The sequence below is a fragment of the Oncorhynchus masou genome, chromosome 15, assembly GCF_036934945.1.
Source record: "Oncorhynchus masou masou isolate Uvic2021 chromosome 15, UVic_Omas_1.1, whole genome shotgun sequence".
NCBI lineage: Eukaryota > Metazoa > Chordata > Actinopteri > Salmoniformes > Salmonidae > Oncorhynchus > Oncorhynchus masou.
Window position 1 is genome coordinate 75,755,243 of NC_088226.1, and position 21,539 is coordinate 75,776,781.

The 21,539-nt window shown below is 45.4% G+C and overlaps 1 protein-coding gene across 1 annotated transcript in view; it reads right to left on the reverse strand.

The window, feature by feature from the left end:
• LOC135556809 (anoctamin-1-like) overlaps positions 1–21,539 on the reverse strand; it is a 191,368-nt gene that overhangs the window by 91,175 nt on the left and 78,654 nt on the right. The window contains 5 exon segments of the mRNA XM_064990257.1: positions 977–1,137; positions 17,514–17,648; positions 18,012–18,076; positions 18,281–18,328; positions 18,417–18,472. Of these exon segments, the coding sequence (XP_064846329.1) occupies positions 977–1,137; positions 17,514–17,648; positions 18,012–18,076; positions 18,281–18,328; positions 18,417–18,472 (465 nt within the window).

A 21,539-nucleotide genomic window follows, 5' to 3' on the forward strand; every position in this document is an offset into this window, starting at 1 on the left:
TTAGGTGAAGTAAGGAGGATAGTAGAGTGTCAATTAGGGGGAAGTGGGGTGTCAGTTAGGGGGCAGTAGGGTGTCAGTTAGGGGCAGTAGAGTGTCAGTTAGGGGGCAGTGGGGCTGAAGGCGGTAGGTAGTTGTAGAAGGGGGTGGTTAAGGCCATTATGGGGGTAGTTAGGGCCTGTATGGGTTAGGTAGGGATAGTATGGGGTAGGTAGGGCCAGTAGGGGGTAGGTAGGGGCAGTAGGGGGTAAGTAGGGGCAGTAGGGGGTAGTTATGAGCAGTAGAGGGTAGTTATGAGCAGTAGGGGGTAGTTATGAGCAGTAGGGGGTAGTTATGAGCAGTATGGGGTTAGGTAGTTGTAGTAGGGGGGATTCAGGGGCAGCATGGGATAGTTAGGGGCAGTAGGGGGTAGGTCGGGGCAGTAGGGCATATTTAGGGGCAGTAATGGCTATTTAGGGGCAGTAGGGGATAGGTATGGACATTAGAGCTTAGGTAGCAGCTGTATGGGTTAGGTAAGGACAGTAGGGTTGTAGGTAGTTGTAGTAGGAGGTAGTAAGGGGCAGTATGGGGTAGATCGGGGTAGTTAGGGGCAATATGGGGTAGTTATGAGCAGTATGGGGTGGATAGTAGGGGGCAGTATGCGGTGGTTAGAGGCAATATGGGGTAGTTATGAGCAGTATGGGGTAGATAGGGGTAGTAGGGGGCAATATGGGGTAGTTATGAGCAGTATGGGGTAGATAGGGGTAGTAGGGGGCAATATGGGGTAGTTAGGGGAAATATGGGGTAGTTAGGGGAAATATGGGGTAGTTATGAGCAGTATGGGGTAGTAGGGGGCAGTATGCGGTGGTTAGAGGTAATATGGGGTAGTTAGGGGCAGTAGGGGAGCCCAGTAAGGGGTAGGTAGGGCAGTAGGTAGGAGCAATAGTGGTGTAGGTATGGGCAGGAAAGTAGTTATATATATATATATATATATTGATACCCCAGAGGGACATGAAGATGGCGAAGAGGGTGGTAGCTCCGTTGTCAAACAGGTAAGAGGCTCGAGTCAACGAACAGACTGAACTCAGCTTCCAGTAGTCACACACCGCATCACACAGTGGACACATCGTGAAGTTCAGACTGTCATCACACATCTCCTGGCTGAAACACACAAGAACAAACCATAAACACAGCCTGAAGTAATGATTGATTATGGTAACTGACATATTGATCGTGGTAACTGTCGTAATGATCTTGGTAACTGACGTAATGATCGTGGTAACGATCGTGGTAACGATCGTGGTAACTGATGTAATGATCGTGGTAACTGATATAATGACCGCCGTAACTGACGTAGTGATCGTGGTAACTGACGTAATGATCGTGGTAACTGACGTAGTGATCGTGGTAACTGACGTAGTGATCGTGGTAACTGACTTAATGATCGTGGTAACTGGCGTAATGATCGTGGTGACTGACGTATTGATCGTGGTAACTGACGTAATGATCGTGGTAACTGACGTAATGATCGTGGTAACTGACGTAGTGATCGTGGTAACTGGCGTAATGATCGTGGTAACTGGCGTAATGATCGTGGTGACTGACGTAATGATCGTGGTGACTGACGTAATGATCGTGGTGACTGATGTAATGATCGTGGTAACTGACGTATTGATCGTGGTAACTGACGTGATGATCGTGGTAACTGACGTAATGACCGTGGTAACTGACGTAATGACCGTGGTAACTGACGTAGTAATCGTGGTAACTGACGTAGTAATCGTGGTAACTGACGTAGTAATCGTGGTAACTGACGTAATGATCGTGGTAATTGACGTAGTGATCGTAGTAACTGACGTAGTGATCGTGGTAACTGTCGTAGTGATCGTGGTAACTGACGTAGTGATCGTGGTAACTGACGTAGTGATCGTGGTAACTGACGTAGTGATCGTGGTAACTGACGTAATGATCGTGGTAACTGACGTAGTGATCGTGGTAACTGACATTGTGATCGTGGTAACTGACGTTGTGATCGTGGTAACTGACGTTGTGATCGTGGTAACTGACGTAGTGATCGTGGTAACTGACGTAGTGATCGTGGTAACTGACGTAGTGATCTTGGTAACTGACGTAATGATCGTTGTAACGATCGTGGTAACTGATGTAATGATCGTGGTAACTGACGTAATGATCGTGGTAACTGACGTAATGATCGTGGTAACTGAGGTAGTGATCGTGGTAACTGACGTAATGATCGTGGTAACTGACGTAATGATCGTGGTAACTGACGTAATGATCGTGGTAACTGACGTAGTGATCGTGGTAACTGACGTAGTGATCGTGGTAACTGACGTAGTGATCGTGGTAACTGACGTAGTGATCGTGGTAACTGACGTAGTGATCGTGGTAACTGACGTAGTGATCGTGGTAACTGACGTAGTGATCGTGGTAACTGACGTAGTGATCGTGGTGACTGACGTATTGATCGTGGTAACTGACGTAGTGATCGTGGTAACTGACGTAATGATCGTGGTAATTGACGTAGTGATCGTAGTAACTGACGTAGTGATCGTGGTAACTGACGTAGTGATCGTGGTAACTGACGTAGTGATCGTGGTAACTGACGTAGTGATCGTGGTAACTGACGTAGTGATCGTGGTAACTGACGTAATGATCGTGGTAACTGACGTAGTGATCGTGGTAACTGACGTTGTGATCGTGGTAACTGACGTTGTGATCGTGGTAACTGACGTAGTGATCGTGGTAACTGACGTAGTGATCTTGGTAACTGACGTAATGATCGTTGTAACGATCGTGGTAACTGATGTAATGATCGTGGTAACTGACGTAATGATCGTGGTAGCTGATGTAATGATCGTGGTAACTGACGTAGTGATCGTGGTAACTGAGGTAGTGATCGTGGTAACTGACGTAATGATCGTGGTAACTGACGTAATGATCGTGGTAACTGACGTAGTGATCGTGGTAACTGACGTAGTGATCGTGGTAACTCACGTAATGATCGTGGTAACTGACGTAATGATCGTGGTAACTGACGTAGTGATCGTGGTAACTGACGTAGTGATCGTGGTAACTGACGTAGTGATCGTGGTAACTGTCGTAATGATCTTGGTAACTGACGTAATGATCGTGGTAACGATCGTGGTAACTGATGTAATGATCGTGGTAACTGACGTAATGATCGTGGTAACTGACGTAGTGATCGTGGTAACTGACGTAGTGATCGTGGTAACTGACGTAGTGATCGTGGTAACTGAGGTAGTGATCGTGGTAACTGACGTAATGATCGTGGTAACTGACGTAATGATCGTGGTAACTGACGTAATGATCGTGGTAACTGACGTAATGATCGTGGTAACTGACGTAGTGATCGTGGTAACTGACGTAGTGATCGTGGTAACTGACGTAGTGATCGTGGTAACTGACGTAATGATCGTGGTAACTGACGTAGTGATCGTGGTAACTGACGTAGTGATCGTGGTAACTGACGTAGTGATCGTGGTAACTGACGTAGTGATCGTGGTGACTGACGTATTGATCGTGGTAACTGACGTAGTGATCTTGGTAACTGACGTAATGATCGTTGTAACGATCGTGGTAACTGATGTAATGATCGTGGTAACTGACGTAATGATCGTGGTAACTGACGTAATGATCGTGGTAACTGACGTAGTGATCGTGGTAACTGACGTAATGATCGTGGTAACTGACGTAGTGATCGTGGTAACTGACGTAGTAATCGTGGTAACTGACGTAGTGATCGTGGTAACTGACGTAGTGATCGTGGTAACTGACGTAATGATCGTGGTAACTGACAGTGATCGTGGTAACTGACGTAGTGATCGTGGTAACTGACGTAGTGATCGTGGTAACTGACGTAGTGATCGTGGTAACTGACGTATTGATCGTGGTGACTGACGTATTGATCGTGGTGACTGACGTAATGATCGTGGTAACTGACTTAATGATCGTGGTAACTGACTTAATGATCGTGGTAACTGACGTAGTGATCGTGGTAACTGGCGTAATGATCGTGGTAACTGGCGTAATGATCGTGGTAACTGGCGTAATGATCGTGGTAACTGGCGTAATGATCGTGGTAATTGACGTAGTGATCGTAGTAACTGACGTAGTGATCGTGGTAACTGTCGTAGTGATTGTGGTAACTGACGTATTGATAGTGGTAACTGACTTAATGATCGTGGTAACTTATGTAGTGATCGTGGTAACTGACTTAATGATCGTGGTAACTGGCGTAATGATCGTGGTGACTGACGTAATGATCGTGGTGACTGACTTAATGATCGTGGTAACTGGCGTAATGATCGTGGTAACTGGCGTAATGATCGTGGTAACTGGCGTAATGATCGTGGTAACTGGCGTAATGATCGTGGTAATTGACGTAGTGATCGTAGTAACTGACGTAGTGATCGTGGTAACTGTCGTAGTGATCGTGGTAACTGACGTAGTGATCGTGGTAACTGACGTAGTGATCGTGGTAACTGACGTAGTGATCGTGGTAACTGACGTAATGATCGTGGTAACTGACGTAGTGATCGTGGTAACTGACATTGTGATCGTGGTAACTGACGTTGTGATCGTGGTAACTGACGTAGTGATCGTGGTAACTGACGTAGTGATCGTGGTAACTGACGTAGTGATCGTGGTAACTGACGTAGTGATCTTGGTAACTGACGTAATGATCGTTGTAACGATCGTGGTAACTGATGTAATGATCGTGGTAACTGACGTAATGATCGTGGTAACTGACGTAATGATCGTGGTAACTGACGTAGTGATCGTGGTAACTGAGGTAGTGATCGTGGTAACTGACGTAATGATCGTGGTAACTGACGTAATGATCGTGGTAACTGGCGTAATGATCGTGGTAACTGACGTAGTGATCGTGGTAACTGACGTAGTGATCGTGGTAACTGACGTAGTGATCGTGGTAACTGACATAGTGATCGTGGTAACTGACGTAGTGATCGTGGTAACTGACGTAGTGATCGTGGTAACTGACGTAGTGATCGTGGTAACTGACGTAGTGATCGTGGTGACTGACGTATTGATCGTGGTAACTGACGTAGTGATCGTGGTAACTCACGTAATGATCGTGGTAACTGACGTAATGATCGTGGTAACTGACGTAGTGATCTTGGTAACTGACGTAATGATCGTTGTAACGATCGTGGTAACTGATGTAATGATCGTGGTAACTGACGTAATGATCGTGGTAACTGACGTAATGATCGTGGTAACTGACGTAGTGATCGTGGTAACTGACGTAATGATCGTGGTAACTGACGTAGTGATCGTGGTAACTGACGTAGTAATCGTGGTAACTGACGTAGTGATCGTGGTAACTGACGTAGTGATCGTAGTAACTGACGTAATGATCGTGGTAACTGACAGTGATCGTGGTAACTGACGCGTAGTGATCGTGGTAACTGACGTAGTGATCGTGGTAACTGACGTAGTGATCGTGGTAACTGATATATTGATCGTGGTGACTGACGTATTGATCGTGGTGACTGACGTAATGATCGTGGTAACTGACTTAATGATCGTGGTAACTGACTTAATGATCGTGGTAACTGACGTAGTGATCGTGGTAACTGGCGTAATGATCGTGGTAACTGACTTAATGATCGTGGTAACTGGCGTAATGATCGTGGTGACTGACGTATTGATCGTGGTAACTGACGTAATGATCGTGGTAACTGACGTAATGATCGTGGTAACTGACGTAGTGATCGTGGTAACTTACGTAGTAATCGTGGTAACTGACGTAGTGATCGTGGTAACTGACGTAGTGATCGTGGTAACTGACGTAGTGATCGTGGTAACTGACGTAATGATCGTGGTAACTGACGTAATGATTGTGGTAACTGACGTAGTGATCGTGGTAACTGACGTAGTGATCGTGGTAACTGACGTAATGATCGTGGTAACTGACGTAGTGATCGTGGTAACTGACGTAGTGATCGTGGTAACTGACGTAGTGATCGTGGTAACTGACGTAGTGATCGTGGTAACTGACGTAGTGATCGTGGTAACTGAAGTAGTGATCGTGGTAACTGACGTAGTGATCGTGGTAACTGACGTAGTGATCGTGGTAACTGACGTAGTGATTGTGGTAACTGACGTATTGATAGTGGTAACTGACTTAATGATCGTGGTAACTTATGTAGTGATCGTGGTAACTGACTTAATGATCGTGGTAACTGGCGTAATGATCGTGGTGACTGACGTAATGATCGTGGTGACTGACTTAATGATCGTGGTAACTGGCGTAATGATCGTGGTAACTGGCGTAATGATCGTGGTAACTGGCGTAATGATCGTGGTAACTGGCGTAATGATCGTGGTAATTGACGTAGTGATCGTAGTAACTGACGTAGTGATCGTGGTAACTGTCGTAGTGATCGTGGTAACTGACGTAGTGATCGTGGTAACTGACGTAGTGATCGTGGTAACTGACGTAGTGATCGTGGTAACTGACGTAATGATCGTGGTAACTGACGTAGTGATCGTGGTAACTGACATTGTGATCGTGGTAACTGACGTTGTGATCGTGGTAACTGACGTTGTGATCGTGGTAACTGACGTAGTGATCGTGGTAACTGACGTAGTGATCGTGGTAACTGACGTAGTGATCTTGGTAACTGACGTAATGATCGTTGTAACGATCGTGGTAACTGATGTAATGATCGTGGTAACTGACGTAATGATCGTGGTAACTGACGTAATGATCGTGGTAACTGACGTAGTGATCGTGGTAACTGAGGTAGTGATCGTGGTAACTGACGTAATGATCGTGGTAACTGACGTAATGATCGTGGTAACTGACGTAGTGATCGTGGTAACTGACGTAGTGATCGTGGTAACTGACGTAGTGATCGTGGTAACTGACGTAGTGATCGTGGTAACTGACGTAGTGATCGTGGTAACTGACGTAGTGATCGTGGTAACTGACGTAGTGATCGTGGTGACTGACGTATTGATCGTGGTAACTGACGTAGTGATCGTGGTAACTCACGTAATGATCGTGGTAACTGACGTAATGATCGTGGTAACTGACGTAGTGATCGTGGTAACTGACGTTGTGATCGTGGTAACTGACGTTGTGATCGTGGTAACTGACGTAGTGATCGTGGTAACTGACGTAGTGATCGTGGTAACTGACGTAGTGATCTTGGTAACTGACGTAATGATCGTTGTAACGATCGTGGTAACTGATGTAATGATCGTGGTAACTGACGTAATGATCGTGGTAGCTGACGTAATGATCGTGGTAACTGACGTAGTGATCGTGGTAACTGAGGTAGTGATCGTGGTAACTGACGTAATGATCGTGGTAACTGACGTAATGATCGTGGTAACTGACGTAGTGATCGTGGTAACTGACGTAGTGATCGTGGTAACTGACGTAGTGATCGTGGTAACTGACGTAGTGATCGTGGTAACTGACGTAGTGATTGTGGTAACTGACGTAGTGATCGTGGTGACTGACGTATTGATCGTGGTAACTGACGTAGTGATCGTGGTAACTCACGTAATGATCGTGGTAACTGACGTAATGATCGTGGTAACTGACGTAGTGATCGTGGTAACTGACGTAGTGATCGTGGTAACTGACGTAGTGATCGTGGTAACTGTCGTAATGATCTTGGTAACTGACGTAATGATCGTGGTAACGATCGTGGTAACTGATGTAATGATCGTGGTAACTGACGTAATGATCGTGGTAACTGACGTAGTGATCGTGGTAACTGACGTAGTGATCGTGGTAACTGACGTAGTGATCGTGGTAACTGACGTAGTGATCGTGGTAACTGAGGTAGTGATCGTGGTAACTGACCTAATGATCGTGGTAACTGACGTAATGATCGTGGTAACTGACGTAATGATCGTGGTAACTGACGTAATGATCGTGGTAACTGACGTAATGATCGTGGTAACTGACGTAATGATCGTGGTAACTGACGTAATGATCGTGGTAACTGACGTAATGATCGTGGTAACTGACGTAGTGATCGTGGTAACTGACGTAGTGATCGTGGTAACTGACGTAGTGATCGTGGTAACTGACGTAGTGATCGTGGTAACTGACGTAATGATCGTGGTAACTGACGTAGTGATCGTGGTAACTGACGTAGTGATCGTGGTAACTGACGTAGTGATCGTGGTAACTGACGTAGTGATCGTGGTAACTGACGTAGTGATCGTGTAACTGACGTAGTGATCGTGGTGACTGACGTATTGATCGTGGTAACTGACGTAGTGATCGTGGTAACTGACGTAGTGATCGTGGTAACTGACGTAGTGATCGTGGTAACTGACGTAGTGATCGTGGTAACTGACGTAGTGATCGTGGTGACTGACGTATTGATCGTGGTAACTGACGTAGTGATCGTGGTAACTCACGTAATGATCGTGGTAACTGACGTAATGATCGTGGTAACTGACGTAGTGATCGTGGTAACTGACGTTGTGATCGTGGTAACTGACGTTGTGATCGTGGTAACTGACGTAGTGATCGTGGTAACTGACGTAGTGATCGTGGTAACTGACGTAGTGATCTTGGTAACTGACGTAATGATCGTTGTAACGATCGTGGTAACTGATGTAATGATCGTGGTAACTGACGTAATGATCGTGGTAGCTGACGTAATGATCGTGGTAACTGACGTAGTGATCGTGGTAACTGAGGTAGTGATCGTGGTAACTGACGTAATGATCGTGGTAACTGACGTAATGATCGTGGTAACTGACGTAGTGATCGTGGTAACTGACGTAGTGATCGTGGTAACTGACGTAGTGATCGTGGTAACTGACGTAGTGATCGTGGTAACTGACGTAGTGATTGTGGTAACTGACGTAGTGATCGTGGTGACTGACGTATTGATCGTGGTAACTGACGTAGTGATCGTGGTAACTCACGTAATGATCGTGGTAACTGACGTAATGATCGTGGTAACTGACGTAGTGATCGTGGTAACTGACGTAGTGATCGTGGTAACTGACGTAGTGATCGTGGTAACTGTCGTAATGATCTTGGTAACTGACGTAATGATCGTGGTAACGATCGTGGTAACTGATGTAATGATCGTGGTAACTGACGTAATGATCGTGGTAACTGACGTAGTGATCGTGGTAACTGACGTAGTGATCGTGGTAACTGACGTAGTGATCGTGGTAACTGACGTAGTGATCGTGGTAACTGACGTATTGATCGTGGTGACTGACGTATTGATCGTGGTGACTGACGTAATGATCGTGGTAACTGACTTAATGATCGTGGTAACTGACTTAATGATCGTGGTAACTGACGTAGTGATCGTGGTAACTGGCGTAATGATCGTGGTAACTGGCGTAATGATCGTGGTAACTGGCGTAATGATCGTGGTAACTGGCGTAATGATCGTGGTAATTGACGTAGTGATCGTAGTAACTGACGTAGTGATCGTGGTAACTGTCGTAGTGATTGTGGTAACTGACGTATTGATAGTGGTAACTGACTTAATGATCGTGGTAACTTATGTAGTGATCGTGGTAACTGACTTAATGATCGTGGTAACTGGCGTAATGATCGTGGTGACTGACGTAATGATCGTGGTGACTGACTTAATGATCGTGGTAACTGGCGTAATGATCGTGGTAACTGGCGTAATGATCGTGGTAACTGGCGTAATGATCGTGGTAACTGGCGTAATGATCGTGGTAATTGACGTAGTGATCGTAGTAACTGACGTAGTGATCGTGGTAACTGTCGTAGTGATCGTGGTAACTGACGTAGTGATCGTGGTAACTGACGTAGTGATCGTGGTAACTGACGTAGTGATCGTGGTAACTGACGTAATGATCGTGGTAACTGACGTAGTGATCGTGGTAACTGACATTGTGATCGTGGTAACTGACGTTGTGATCGTGGTAACTGACGTAGTGATCGTGGTAACTGACGTAGTGATCGTGGTAACTGACGTAGTGATCGTGGTAACTGACGTAGTGATCTTGGTAACTGACGTAATGATCGTTGTAACGATCGTGGTAACTGATGTAATGATCGTGGTAACTGACGTAATGATCGTGGTAACTGACGTAATGATCGTGGTAACTGACGTAGTGATCGTGGTAACTGAGGTAGTGATCGTGGTAACTGACGTAATGATCGTGGTAACTGACGTAATGATCGTGGTAACTGACGTAATGATCGTGGTAACTGACGTAGTGATCGTGGTAACTGACGTAGTGATCGTGGTAACTGACGTAGTGATCGTGGTAACTGACATAGTGATCGTGGTAACTGACGTAGTGATCGTGGTAACTGACGTAGTGATCGTGGTAACTGACGTAGTGATCGTGGTAACTGACGTAGTGATCGTGGTGACTGACGTATTGATCGTGGTAACTGACGTAGTGATCGTGGTAACTCACGTAATGATCGTGGTAACTGACGTAATGATCGTGGTAACTGACGTAGTGATCTTGGTAACTGACGTAATGATCGTTGTAACGATCGTGGTAACTGATGTAATGATCGTGGTAACTGACGTAATGATCGTGGTAACTGACGTAATGATCGTGGTAACTGACGTAGTGATCGTGGTAACTGACGTAATGATCGTGGTAACTGACGTAGTGATCGTGGTAACTGACGTAGTAATCGTGGTAACTGACGTAGTGATCGTGGTAACTGACGTAGTGATCGTAGTAACTGACGTAATGATCGTGGTAACTGACAGTGATCGTGGTAACTGACGTAGTGATCGTGGTAACTGACGTAGTGATCGTGGTAACTGACGTAGTGATCGTGGTAACTGATATATTGATCGTGGTGACTGACGTATTGATCGTGGTGACTGACGTAATGATCGTGGTAACTGACTTAATGATCGTGGTAACTGACTTAATGATCGTGGTAACTGACGTAGTGATCGTGGTAACTGGCGTAATGATCGTGGTAACTGACTTAATGATCGTGGTAACTGGCGTAATGATCGTGGTGACTGACGTATTGATCGTGGTAACTGACGTAATGATCGTGGTAACTGACGTAATGATCGTGGTAACTGACGTAGTGATCGTGGTAACTTACGTAGTAATCGTGGTAACTGACGTAGTGATCGTGGTAACTGACGTAGTGATCGTGGTAACTGACGTAGTGATCGTGGTAACTGACGTAATGATCGTGGTAACTGACGTAATGATTGTGGTAACTGACGTAGTGATCGTGGTAACTGACGTAGTGATCGTGGTAACTGACGTAATGATCGTGGTAACTGACGTAGTGATCGTGGTAACTGACGTAGTGATCGTGGTAACTGACGTAGTGATCGTGGTAACTGACGTAGTGATCGTGGTAACTGACGTAGTGATCGTGGTAACTGAAGTAGTGATCGTGGTAACTGACGTAGTGATCGTGGTAACTGACGTAGTGATCGTGGTAACTGACGTAGTGATTGTGGTAACTGACGTATTGATAGTGGTAACTGACTTAATGATCGTGGTAACTTATGTAGTGATCGTGGTAACTGACTTAATGATCGTGGTAACTGGCGTAATGATCGTGGTGACTGACGTAATGATCGTGGTGACTGACTTAATGATCGTGGTAACTGGCGTAATGATCGTGGTAACTGGCGTAATGATCGTGGTAACTGGCGTAATGATCGTGGTAACTGGCGTAATGATCGTGGTAATTGACGTAGTGATCGTAGTAACTGACGTAGTGATCGTGGTAACTGTCGTAGTGATCGTGGTAACTGACGTAGTGATCGTGGTAACTGACGTAGTGATCGTGGTAACTGACGTAGTGATCGTGGTAACTGACGTAATGATCGTGGTAACTGACGTAGTGATCGTGGTAACTGACATTGTGATCGTGGTAACTGACGTTGTGATCGTGGTAACTGACGTTGTGATCGTGGTAACTGACGTAGTGATCGTGGTAACTGACGTAGTGATCGTGGTAACTGACGTAGTGATCTTGGTAACTGACGTAATGATCGTTGTAACGATCGTGGTAACTGATGTAATGATCGTGGTAACTGACGTAATGATCGTGGTAACTGACGTAATGATCGTGGTAACTGACGTAGTGATCGTGGTAACTGAGGTAGTGATCGTGGTAACTGACGTAATGATCGTGGTAACTGACGTAATGATCGTGGTAACTGACGTAGTGATCGTGGTAACTGACGTAGTGATCGTGGTAACTGACGTAGTGATCGTGGTAACTGACGTAGTGATCGTGGTAACTGACGTAGTGATCGTGGTAACTGACGTAGTGATCGTGGTAACTGACGTAGTGATCGTGGTGACTGACGTATTGATCGTGGTAACTGACGTAGTGATCGTGGTAACTCACGTAATGATCGTGGTAACTGACGTAATGATCGTGGTAACTGACGTAGTGATCGTGGTAACTGACGTTGTGATCGTGGTAACTGACGTTGTGATCGTGGTAACTGACGTAGTGATCGTGGTAACTGACGTAGTGATCGTGGTAACTGACGTAGTGATCTTGGTAACTGACGTAATGATCGTTGTAACGATCGTGGTAACTGATGTAATGATCGTGGTAACTGACGTAATGATCGTGGTAGCTGACGTAATGATCGTGGTAACTGACGTAGTGATCGTGGTAACTGAGGTAGTGATCGTGGTAACTGACGTAATGATCGTGGTAACTGACGTAATGATCGTGGTAACTGACGTAGTGATCGTGGTAACTGACGTAGTGATCGTGGTAACTGACGTAGTGATCGTGGTAACTGACGTAGTGATCGTGGTAACTGACGTAGTGATTGTGGTAACTGACGTAGTGATCGTGGTGACTGACGTATTGATCGTGGTAACTGACGTAGTGATCGTGGTAACTCACGTAATGATCGTGGTAACTGACGTAATGATCGTGGTAACTGACGTAGTGATCGTGGTAACTGACGTAGTGATCGTGGTAACTGACGTAGTGATCGTGGTAACTGTCGTAATGATCTTGGTAACTGACGTAATGATCGTGGTAACGATCGTGGTAACTGATGTAATGATCGTGGTAACTGACGTAATGATCGTGGTAACTGACGTAGTGATCGTGGTAACTGACGTAGTGATCGTGGTAACTGACGTAGTGATCGTGGTAACTGACGTAGTGATCGTGGTAACTGAGGTAGTGATCGTGGTAACTGACCTAATGATCGTGGTAACTGACGTAATGATCGTGGTAACTGACGTAATGATCGTGGTAACTGACGTAATGATCGTGGTAACTGACGTAATGATCGTGGTAACTGACGTAATGATCGTGGTAACTGACGTAATGATCGTGGTAACTGACGTAATGATCGTGGTAACTGACGTAGTGATCGTGGTAACTGACGTAGTGATCGTGGTAACTGACGTAGTGATCGTGGTAACTGACGTAGTGATCGTGGTAACTGACGTAATGATCGTGGTAACTGACGTAGTGATCGTGGTAACTGACGTAGTGATCGTGGTAACTGACGTAGTGATCGTGGTAACTGACGTAGTGATCGTGGTAACTGACGTAGTGATCGTGGTAACTGACGTAGTGATCGTGGTGACTGACGTATTGATCGTGGTAACTGACGTAGTGATCGTGGTAACTGACGTAGTGATCGTGGTAACTGACGTAGTGATCGTGGTAACTGACGTAGTGATCGTGGTAACTGACGTAGTGATCGTGGTGACTGACGTATTGATCGTGGTAACTGACGTAGTGATCGTGGTAACTCACGTAATGATCGTGGTAACTGACGTAATGATCGTGGTAACTGACGTAGTGATCGTGGTAACTGACGTTGTGATCGTGGTAACTGACGTTGTGATCGTGGTAACTGACGTAGTGATCGTGGTAACTGACGTAGTGATCGTGGTAACTGACGTAGTGATCTTGGTAACTGACGTAATGATCGTTGTAACGATCGTGGTAACTGATGTAATGATCGTGGTAACTGACGTAATGATCGTGGTAGCTGACGTAATGATCGTGGTAACTGACGTAGTGATCGTGGTAACTGAGGTAGTGATCGTGGTAACTGACGTAATGATCGTGGTAACTGACGTAATGATCGTGGTAACTGACGTAGTGATCGTGGTAACTGACGTAGTGATCGTGGTAACTGACGTAGTGATCGTGGTAACTGACGTAGTGATCGTGGTAACTGACGTAGTGATTGTGGTAACTGACGTAGTGATCGTGGTGACTGACGTATTGATCGTGGTAACTGACGTAGTGATCGTGGTAACTCACGTAATGATCGTGGTAACTGACGTAATGATCGTGGTAACTGACGTAGTGATCGTGGTAACTGACGTAGTGATCGTGGTAACTGACGTAGTGATCGTGGTAACTGTCGTAATGATCTTGGTAACTGACGTAATGATCGTGGTAACGATCGTGGTAACTGATGTAATGATCGTGGTAACTGACGTAATGATCGTGGTAACTGACGTAGTGATCGTGGTAACTGACGTAGTGATCGTGGTAACTGACGTAGTGATCGTGGTAACTGACGTAGTGATCGTGGTAACTGAGGTAGTGATCGTGGTAACTGACCTAATGATCGTGGTAACTGACGTAATGATCGTGGTAACTGACGTAATGATCGTGGTAACTGACGTAATGATCGTGGTAACTGACGTAATGATCGTGGTAACTGACGTAATGATCGTGGTAACTGACGTAATGATCGTGGTAACTGACGTAATGATCGTGGTAACTGACGTAGTGATCGTGGTAACTGACGTAGTGATCGTGGTAACTGACGTAGTGATCGTGGTAACTGACGTAGTGATCGTGGTAACTGACGTAATGATCGTGGTAACTGACGTAGTGATCGTGGTAACTGACGTAGTGATCGTGGTAACTGACGTAGTGATCGTGGTAACTGACGTAGTGATCGTGGTGACTGACGTATTGATCGTGGTGACTGACGTAATGATCGTGGTAACTGACTTAATGATCGCGGTAACTGACGTAGTGATCGTGGTAACTGGCGTAATGATCGTGGTAACTGACGTAGTGATCTTGGTAACTGACGTAATGATCGTTGTAACGATCGTGGTAACTGATGTAATGATCGTGGTAACTGACGTAATGATCGTGGTAACTGACGTAATGATCGTGGTAACTGACGTAGTGATCGTGGTAACTGACGTAATGATCGTGGTAACTGACGTAGTGATCGTGGTAACTGACGTAGTAATCGTGGTAACTGACGTAGTGATCGTGGTAACTGACGTAGTGATCGTGGTAACTGACGTAATGATCGTGGTAACTGACAGTGATCGTGGTAACTGACTTAGTGATCGTGGTAACTGACGTAGTGATCGTGGTAACTGACGTAGTGATCGTGGTAACTGACGTATTGATCGTGGTGACTGACATATTGATCGTGGTGACTGACGTAATGATCGTGGTAACTGACTTAATGATCGTGGTAACTGACTTAATGATCGTGGTAACTGACGTAGTGATCGTGGTAACTGGCGTAATGATCGTGGTAACTGACTTAATGATCGTGGTAACTGGCGTAATGATCGTGGTGACTGACGTATTGATCGTGGTAACTGACGTAATGATCGTGGTAACTGACGTAATGATCGTGGTAACTGACGTAGTGATCGTGGTAACTGACGTAGTAATCGTGGTAACTGACGTAGTGATCGTGGTAACTGACGTAGTGATCGTGGTAACTGACGTAGTGATCGTGGTAACTGACGTAATGATCGTGGTAACTGACGTAATGATCGTGGTAACTGACGTAGTGATCGTGGTAACTGACGTAGTGATCGTGGTAACTGACGTAATGATCGTGGTAACTGACGTAGTGATCGTGGTAACTGACGTAGTGATCGTGGTAACTGACGTAGTGATCGTGGTAACTGATGTAGTGATCGTGGTAACTGACGTAGTGATCGTGGTAACTGACGTAGTGATCGTGGTAACTGAAGTAGTGATCGTGGTAACTGACGTAGTGATCGTGGTAACTGACGTAGTGATCGTGGTAACTGACGTAGTGATTGTGGTAACTGACGTAGTGATAGTGGTAACTGACTTAATGATCGTGGTAACTTATGTAGTGATCGTGGTTACTGACTTAATGATCGTGGTAACTGGCGTAATGATCGTGGTGACTGACGTAATGATCGTGGTGACTGACTTAATGATCGTGGTAACTGGCGTAATGATCGTGGTAACTGGCGTAATGATCGTGGTAACTGGCGTAATGATCGTGGTGACTGACGTAATGATCGTGGTGACTGACTTAATGATCGTGGTAACTGGCGTAATGATCGTGGTAACTGGCGTAATGATCGTGGTAACTGGCGTAATGATCGTGGTAACTGGCGTAATGATCGTGGTAACTGACGTAATGATCGTGGTAACTGACGTAGTAATCGTGGTAACTGACATAGTGATCGTGGTAACTGACTTAATGATCGTGGTAACTGACTTAATGATCGTGGTAACTGATTTAGTGATCGTGGTAACTGACGTACTGATCGTGGTAACTGACGTAGTAATCGTGGTAACTGACGTAGTAGTCGTGGTAACTGACGTAGTAATCGTGGTAACTGACGTAATGATCGTGGTAACTGACGTAGTGATCGTGGTAACTGACGTAGTGATCGTGGTAACTGACGTAGTGATCGTGGTAACTGGCATAATGATCGTGGTGACTGACGTATTGATCGTGGTAACTGACGTAATGATCGTGGTAACTGACGTAGTGATCGTGGTAACTGACGTAGTGATCGTGGTAACTGACGTAGTAGTCGTGGTAACTGATGTAGTAGTCGTGGTAACTGACGTAGTAGTCGTGGTAACTGACGTAGTGATCGTGGTAACTGACGTAGTGATCGTGGTAACTGATGTAGTGATCGTGGTAACTGACGTAATGATCGTGGTAACTGACGTAATGATCGTGGTAACTGACGTAATGATCGTGGTAACTGACGTAATGATCGTGGTGACTGACGTAATGATCGTGGTAACTGACGTAATGATCGTGGTGACTGACGTAATGATCGTGGTAACTGACGTAATGATCGTGGTAACTGACGTAATGATCGTGGTAACTGACGTAATGATCGTGGTGACTGCCGTAATGATCGTGGTAACTGACTTAATGATCGTGGTAACTGGCGTAATGATCGTCGCAACTGATGTAATGATCGTCGTAACTGATGTGATGATCGTCGTAACTGATGTAATGATCGTGGTAACTGACGTAATGATCGTGGTAACTGATGTAATGATCGTGGTAACTGACGTAATGATCGTGTTAACTGATGTAATGATCGTCGTAACTGATGTAATGATCGTCGTAACTGACGTAATGATCGTGGTAACTGAAGTTATTGGAAAATTGTTATGAAGAGTAACTAAGGACAGGATTCAACAATCAGTCAAATAAAGAGAGACACATTGATGTACAGAAAGCATGGGTGAGAGAATGAGGACTGTGTGTGGTGTGTATGTGTACCTGGGCACATTAGTGTTGACAGTGAGGACACCATAGAGGAACACTATAAGGCCCAGTAGAGAGGGCGGGACCAACATCCGGGTGTAAACTCCCATCCAGGCAAAGTACAGACCAATCGCCTCCCCAAAATACTTCCTGTTAGTGGTCAGATTCAATATAGTACTTCTTATAACAGGTCAAACAGGCAGACAGATACATTTTAGGTTTTACCTGATTAGGTGCAGACAGACACACTTTAGGTTATACCTGATTAGGTCCAGACAGACACACTTTAGGTTATACCTGATTAGGTCCAGACAGACACACTTTAGATTATACCTGATTAGGTGCAGACAGACACACTTTAGGTTATACCTGATTAGTTCCAGACAGACACACTTTAGGTTATACCTGATTAGTTCCAGACAGACACACTTTAGGTTATACCTGATTAGGTGCAGACAGACACACTTTAGGTTATACCTGATTAGGTGCAGACAGACACACTTTAGGTTATACCTGATTAGGTCCAATGGCTGATATTTGAACATCACTCCATAGTTGGCCCACTCCTCATATAGGAGCTGAAACACACACACACACACACACACACACACACACACACACACACACACACACACACACACACACACACACACACACACACACACACACACACACACACACACACACACACACACACACACACACACACACACCATTAACTAGATGTTTCTTCTCTGGAATCATAAGACATGCTAAAGGACACTGCTGACCAATGAGCTTACCTGTCTGTCGTTCCTCTGATCCCGCCCTCCTTTCCTGGTGAATGACCCCTGAGGACAGAACAGTGTTACCTCTAACCCCCTGACCTTAACTTCTGAACCTTTCACCATGTTATCATGGGGATGGAATCATACTCACATCGTGTGGTGGAAAGGCAGAGTTATAGACACCAGTAGCTAATAACGATGAGATACCTGATAGAGAGAGAGAGAGTTATAGACACCAGTAGCTAATAACGATGACATACCTGATAGAGAGAGACAGAGTTATAGACACCAGTAGCTAATAACGATAACATACCTGATAGAGAGTTATACACACCAGTACCTAATAACAATGAGATACCTGATAGAGAGAGAGTTATACACACCAGTACCTAATAACGATGAGATACCTGATAGATGTAAGCTGGTGCCGGGGCAAGGCAGACGTTTTACGTTCCCCCAGCCGAATGGGTTATTTGTTTGTTTATTTGTGTTGTTTGTAACTTCTTTTGTACATAATGTTGCCGCTACCGTCTCTTATGACCGAAAATAACTTCTAGACATCAGGACTGCGATTTCTCACCACTGACTGGCAGAATATTTTTTTTCCCTTTCACGATTCTGACGAGCTCGACATGAAGGATATACTGCTTCCTCAGGAACAGGCCCGGATCCCCGTGATCCGTGTGAAGTGGAGGCAGAGCAAGAGGTGCCGAAGAGCGGGCTGCCTTCCGAGAATTCGTAGGAGATTGAATAAACCCTCACTTCCCTCCATTCTGCAAACGTCCTTGGAGAATAAAATCGACGAGTTAAGCGGAAGATTAAACTACCAACTGGACATTAAAAACTCTAACATCTTATGCTTCACAGGAGTAGTGGCTGAACGACGACAATATCAACATACAGCTGGCCGGTTATACAATGTACCGGCAGGATACAACAGCGGCGTCTAGTAAGACAAGCGGACTATGTATTTTTGTAAAAAACTGCTGGTGCACGATATCTAATGAAGTCTATTGCTCGCCAGAGGGAGAGTATCTCATGAAAATCTGTCAACCACATTACCTACCAAGAGAGTTTTCCTCTGTATTATTCGTAGCTGTTTTACATACCACTACAGTCAGGTGATGGCACTAAGACAGCATTGAATGAGATGTTTGCTTATGGCCGAATACAAGAAAACACTCACCAAGGCAGCGCTCCTAGTAGCTGGGGACTTTAATGCAGGGAAACTTATTAAATTAGTTTTACCAAATTTCTATCAGCATGTTAAATGTGCAACCAGAGGAAAAATAACTCTGGACCACCTATACTCCACACACAGAGACGCATACAAATCGTCCTCCATTTGGCAAATCTGACGATAATTCTATCCTCCTGATTCCTACTTACAAGCAAAAATTAAAGCAGGAAGCACCAGTGACTAGATCAATAAAAAAGTGATCAGATGAAGCAGATGCTATGATACGCTACAGGACTGTTTTGCTAGCACAGACTGGAATATGTTCCGGGATTCCTCAGATGGCATTGAGGAGTACACCACATCAGTCATTGGCTTCATCAATAAGTGCATCGATGACGTCGTCCCCACAGTGACCGTACGTACATATCCTAACCAGAAGCCATGGATTACAGGCAACATCCACATTGAGCTAAAGGCTAGAACTGCCGCTTTCAAGGAGCGGGAATCTAACCCTGAAGCTTATAAGAAAAACTGATATGCCCTCCGACGACCATCAAACAGGCAAAGCATTAATACAGGACAAAGATCAAATCATACTACACCGGCTCTGATGCTTGTCGGAAGTGGCAGGGCTTGCAAACCATTACAGAATACAAAGGGCCCAATGACACAAGCCTACCGACGAGCTAAACTACATCTATGCTCGCTTCGAGGCAAATAACACTGAAACATTCATTAGAACACCAGCTGTTCCAGACGACTGTGTGATCACGCTCTCGTCAGCCGATTTGAGTAAGACCTTTAAACAGGTCAACATTCACAAGGCTGTAGGGCCAGACGGATTACCAGGACGTGTACTGCAAGCATGTGCTGACCAACTGGCAAGTGTCTTCACTGACATTTCAACCTTTCCCTGTCCGAGTCTGTAATACCAACATGTTTCAAGTAGACCCAAGTAGACCACCATAGTGCCTGTGCCCAAGAACACTAAGGTAACCTGCCTAAATGACTACCGACCCGTAACTCTCAAGTCTGTAGCCATGAAGTGCTTTGAAAGACTGGTCATGGCTCACATCAACACCATTAGCCCAGAAACCCTAGACCCACTCCAATTTGCATACCGCCCCAACAGATCCACAGATGATACAATCTCTATTGCACTTCACACTGCCCTTTCCCACCTGGACCAAAGGAACACCTATGTGAGAATGCTATTCATTGACTACAGCTCAGCATTCAACACCATAGTGCCCTCGAAGCTCATCAATAAGCTAAGGATTAAACACCTCACTCTGCAACTGGATCCTGGACTTCCTGACGGGCCACCCCCAGGTGGTATGGGTAGGTAACAATGCTGATCCTTAACACGGGGGCCTTTCACGGGTCCCCTCATGTACTCCCTATTCCCTCATGACTGCACGGCCAGGCACGACTCCAACACCATCATTAAATTTGGCCGTGTGGTGTCAGGACAACAACCTCTCCCTTAACATGATCTAGACAAAGGAGATGATTGTGGACTACAGGAAAAATAAATCCAAGCACTCCCCCATTCTCATCGACGGGGCTGCAGCAGAGCAGTTTGAGAGCTTCAATTTCCTTGGATTCCACATCACCAACAACCTAAAATGGTCCAAGCACATCAAGACAGTCGTGAAGAGGGCACGACAAAACCTTTTCCCCCTCAGGAGACTGAAAAGATTTGATATGTGTCCTCAGATCCTCAAAAAGGTTCTGAAGCTGCACCATCGAGAGTATCCTGACTGGATGCATCACTGCCTGGTATGTCAACTGCTTGGCCTCTGACCGCAAGGCACTACAGAGGGTAGCGCGAACGGCCCAGTACATCACTGGGGTCAAACTCCCTGCCATCCAGGACCTCTACACCAGGCGGTGTCAGAGGAAGGCCCTAAAAATTGTCAAAGACTCCAGCCACCCTAGTCATAGACTGTTCTCTCTGCTACCGCATGGCAAGCCGTACCGGAGCGACAAGCATAGGTTCAAGAGGCTTCTAAACATCTTCTACCCCCAAGCCATAAGACTCCTGAACATCTAATCAAATGGCTATCGGGAGTATTTGCATTGTCCCCCCTT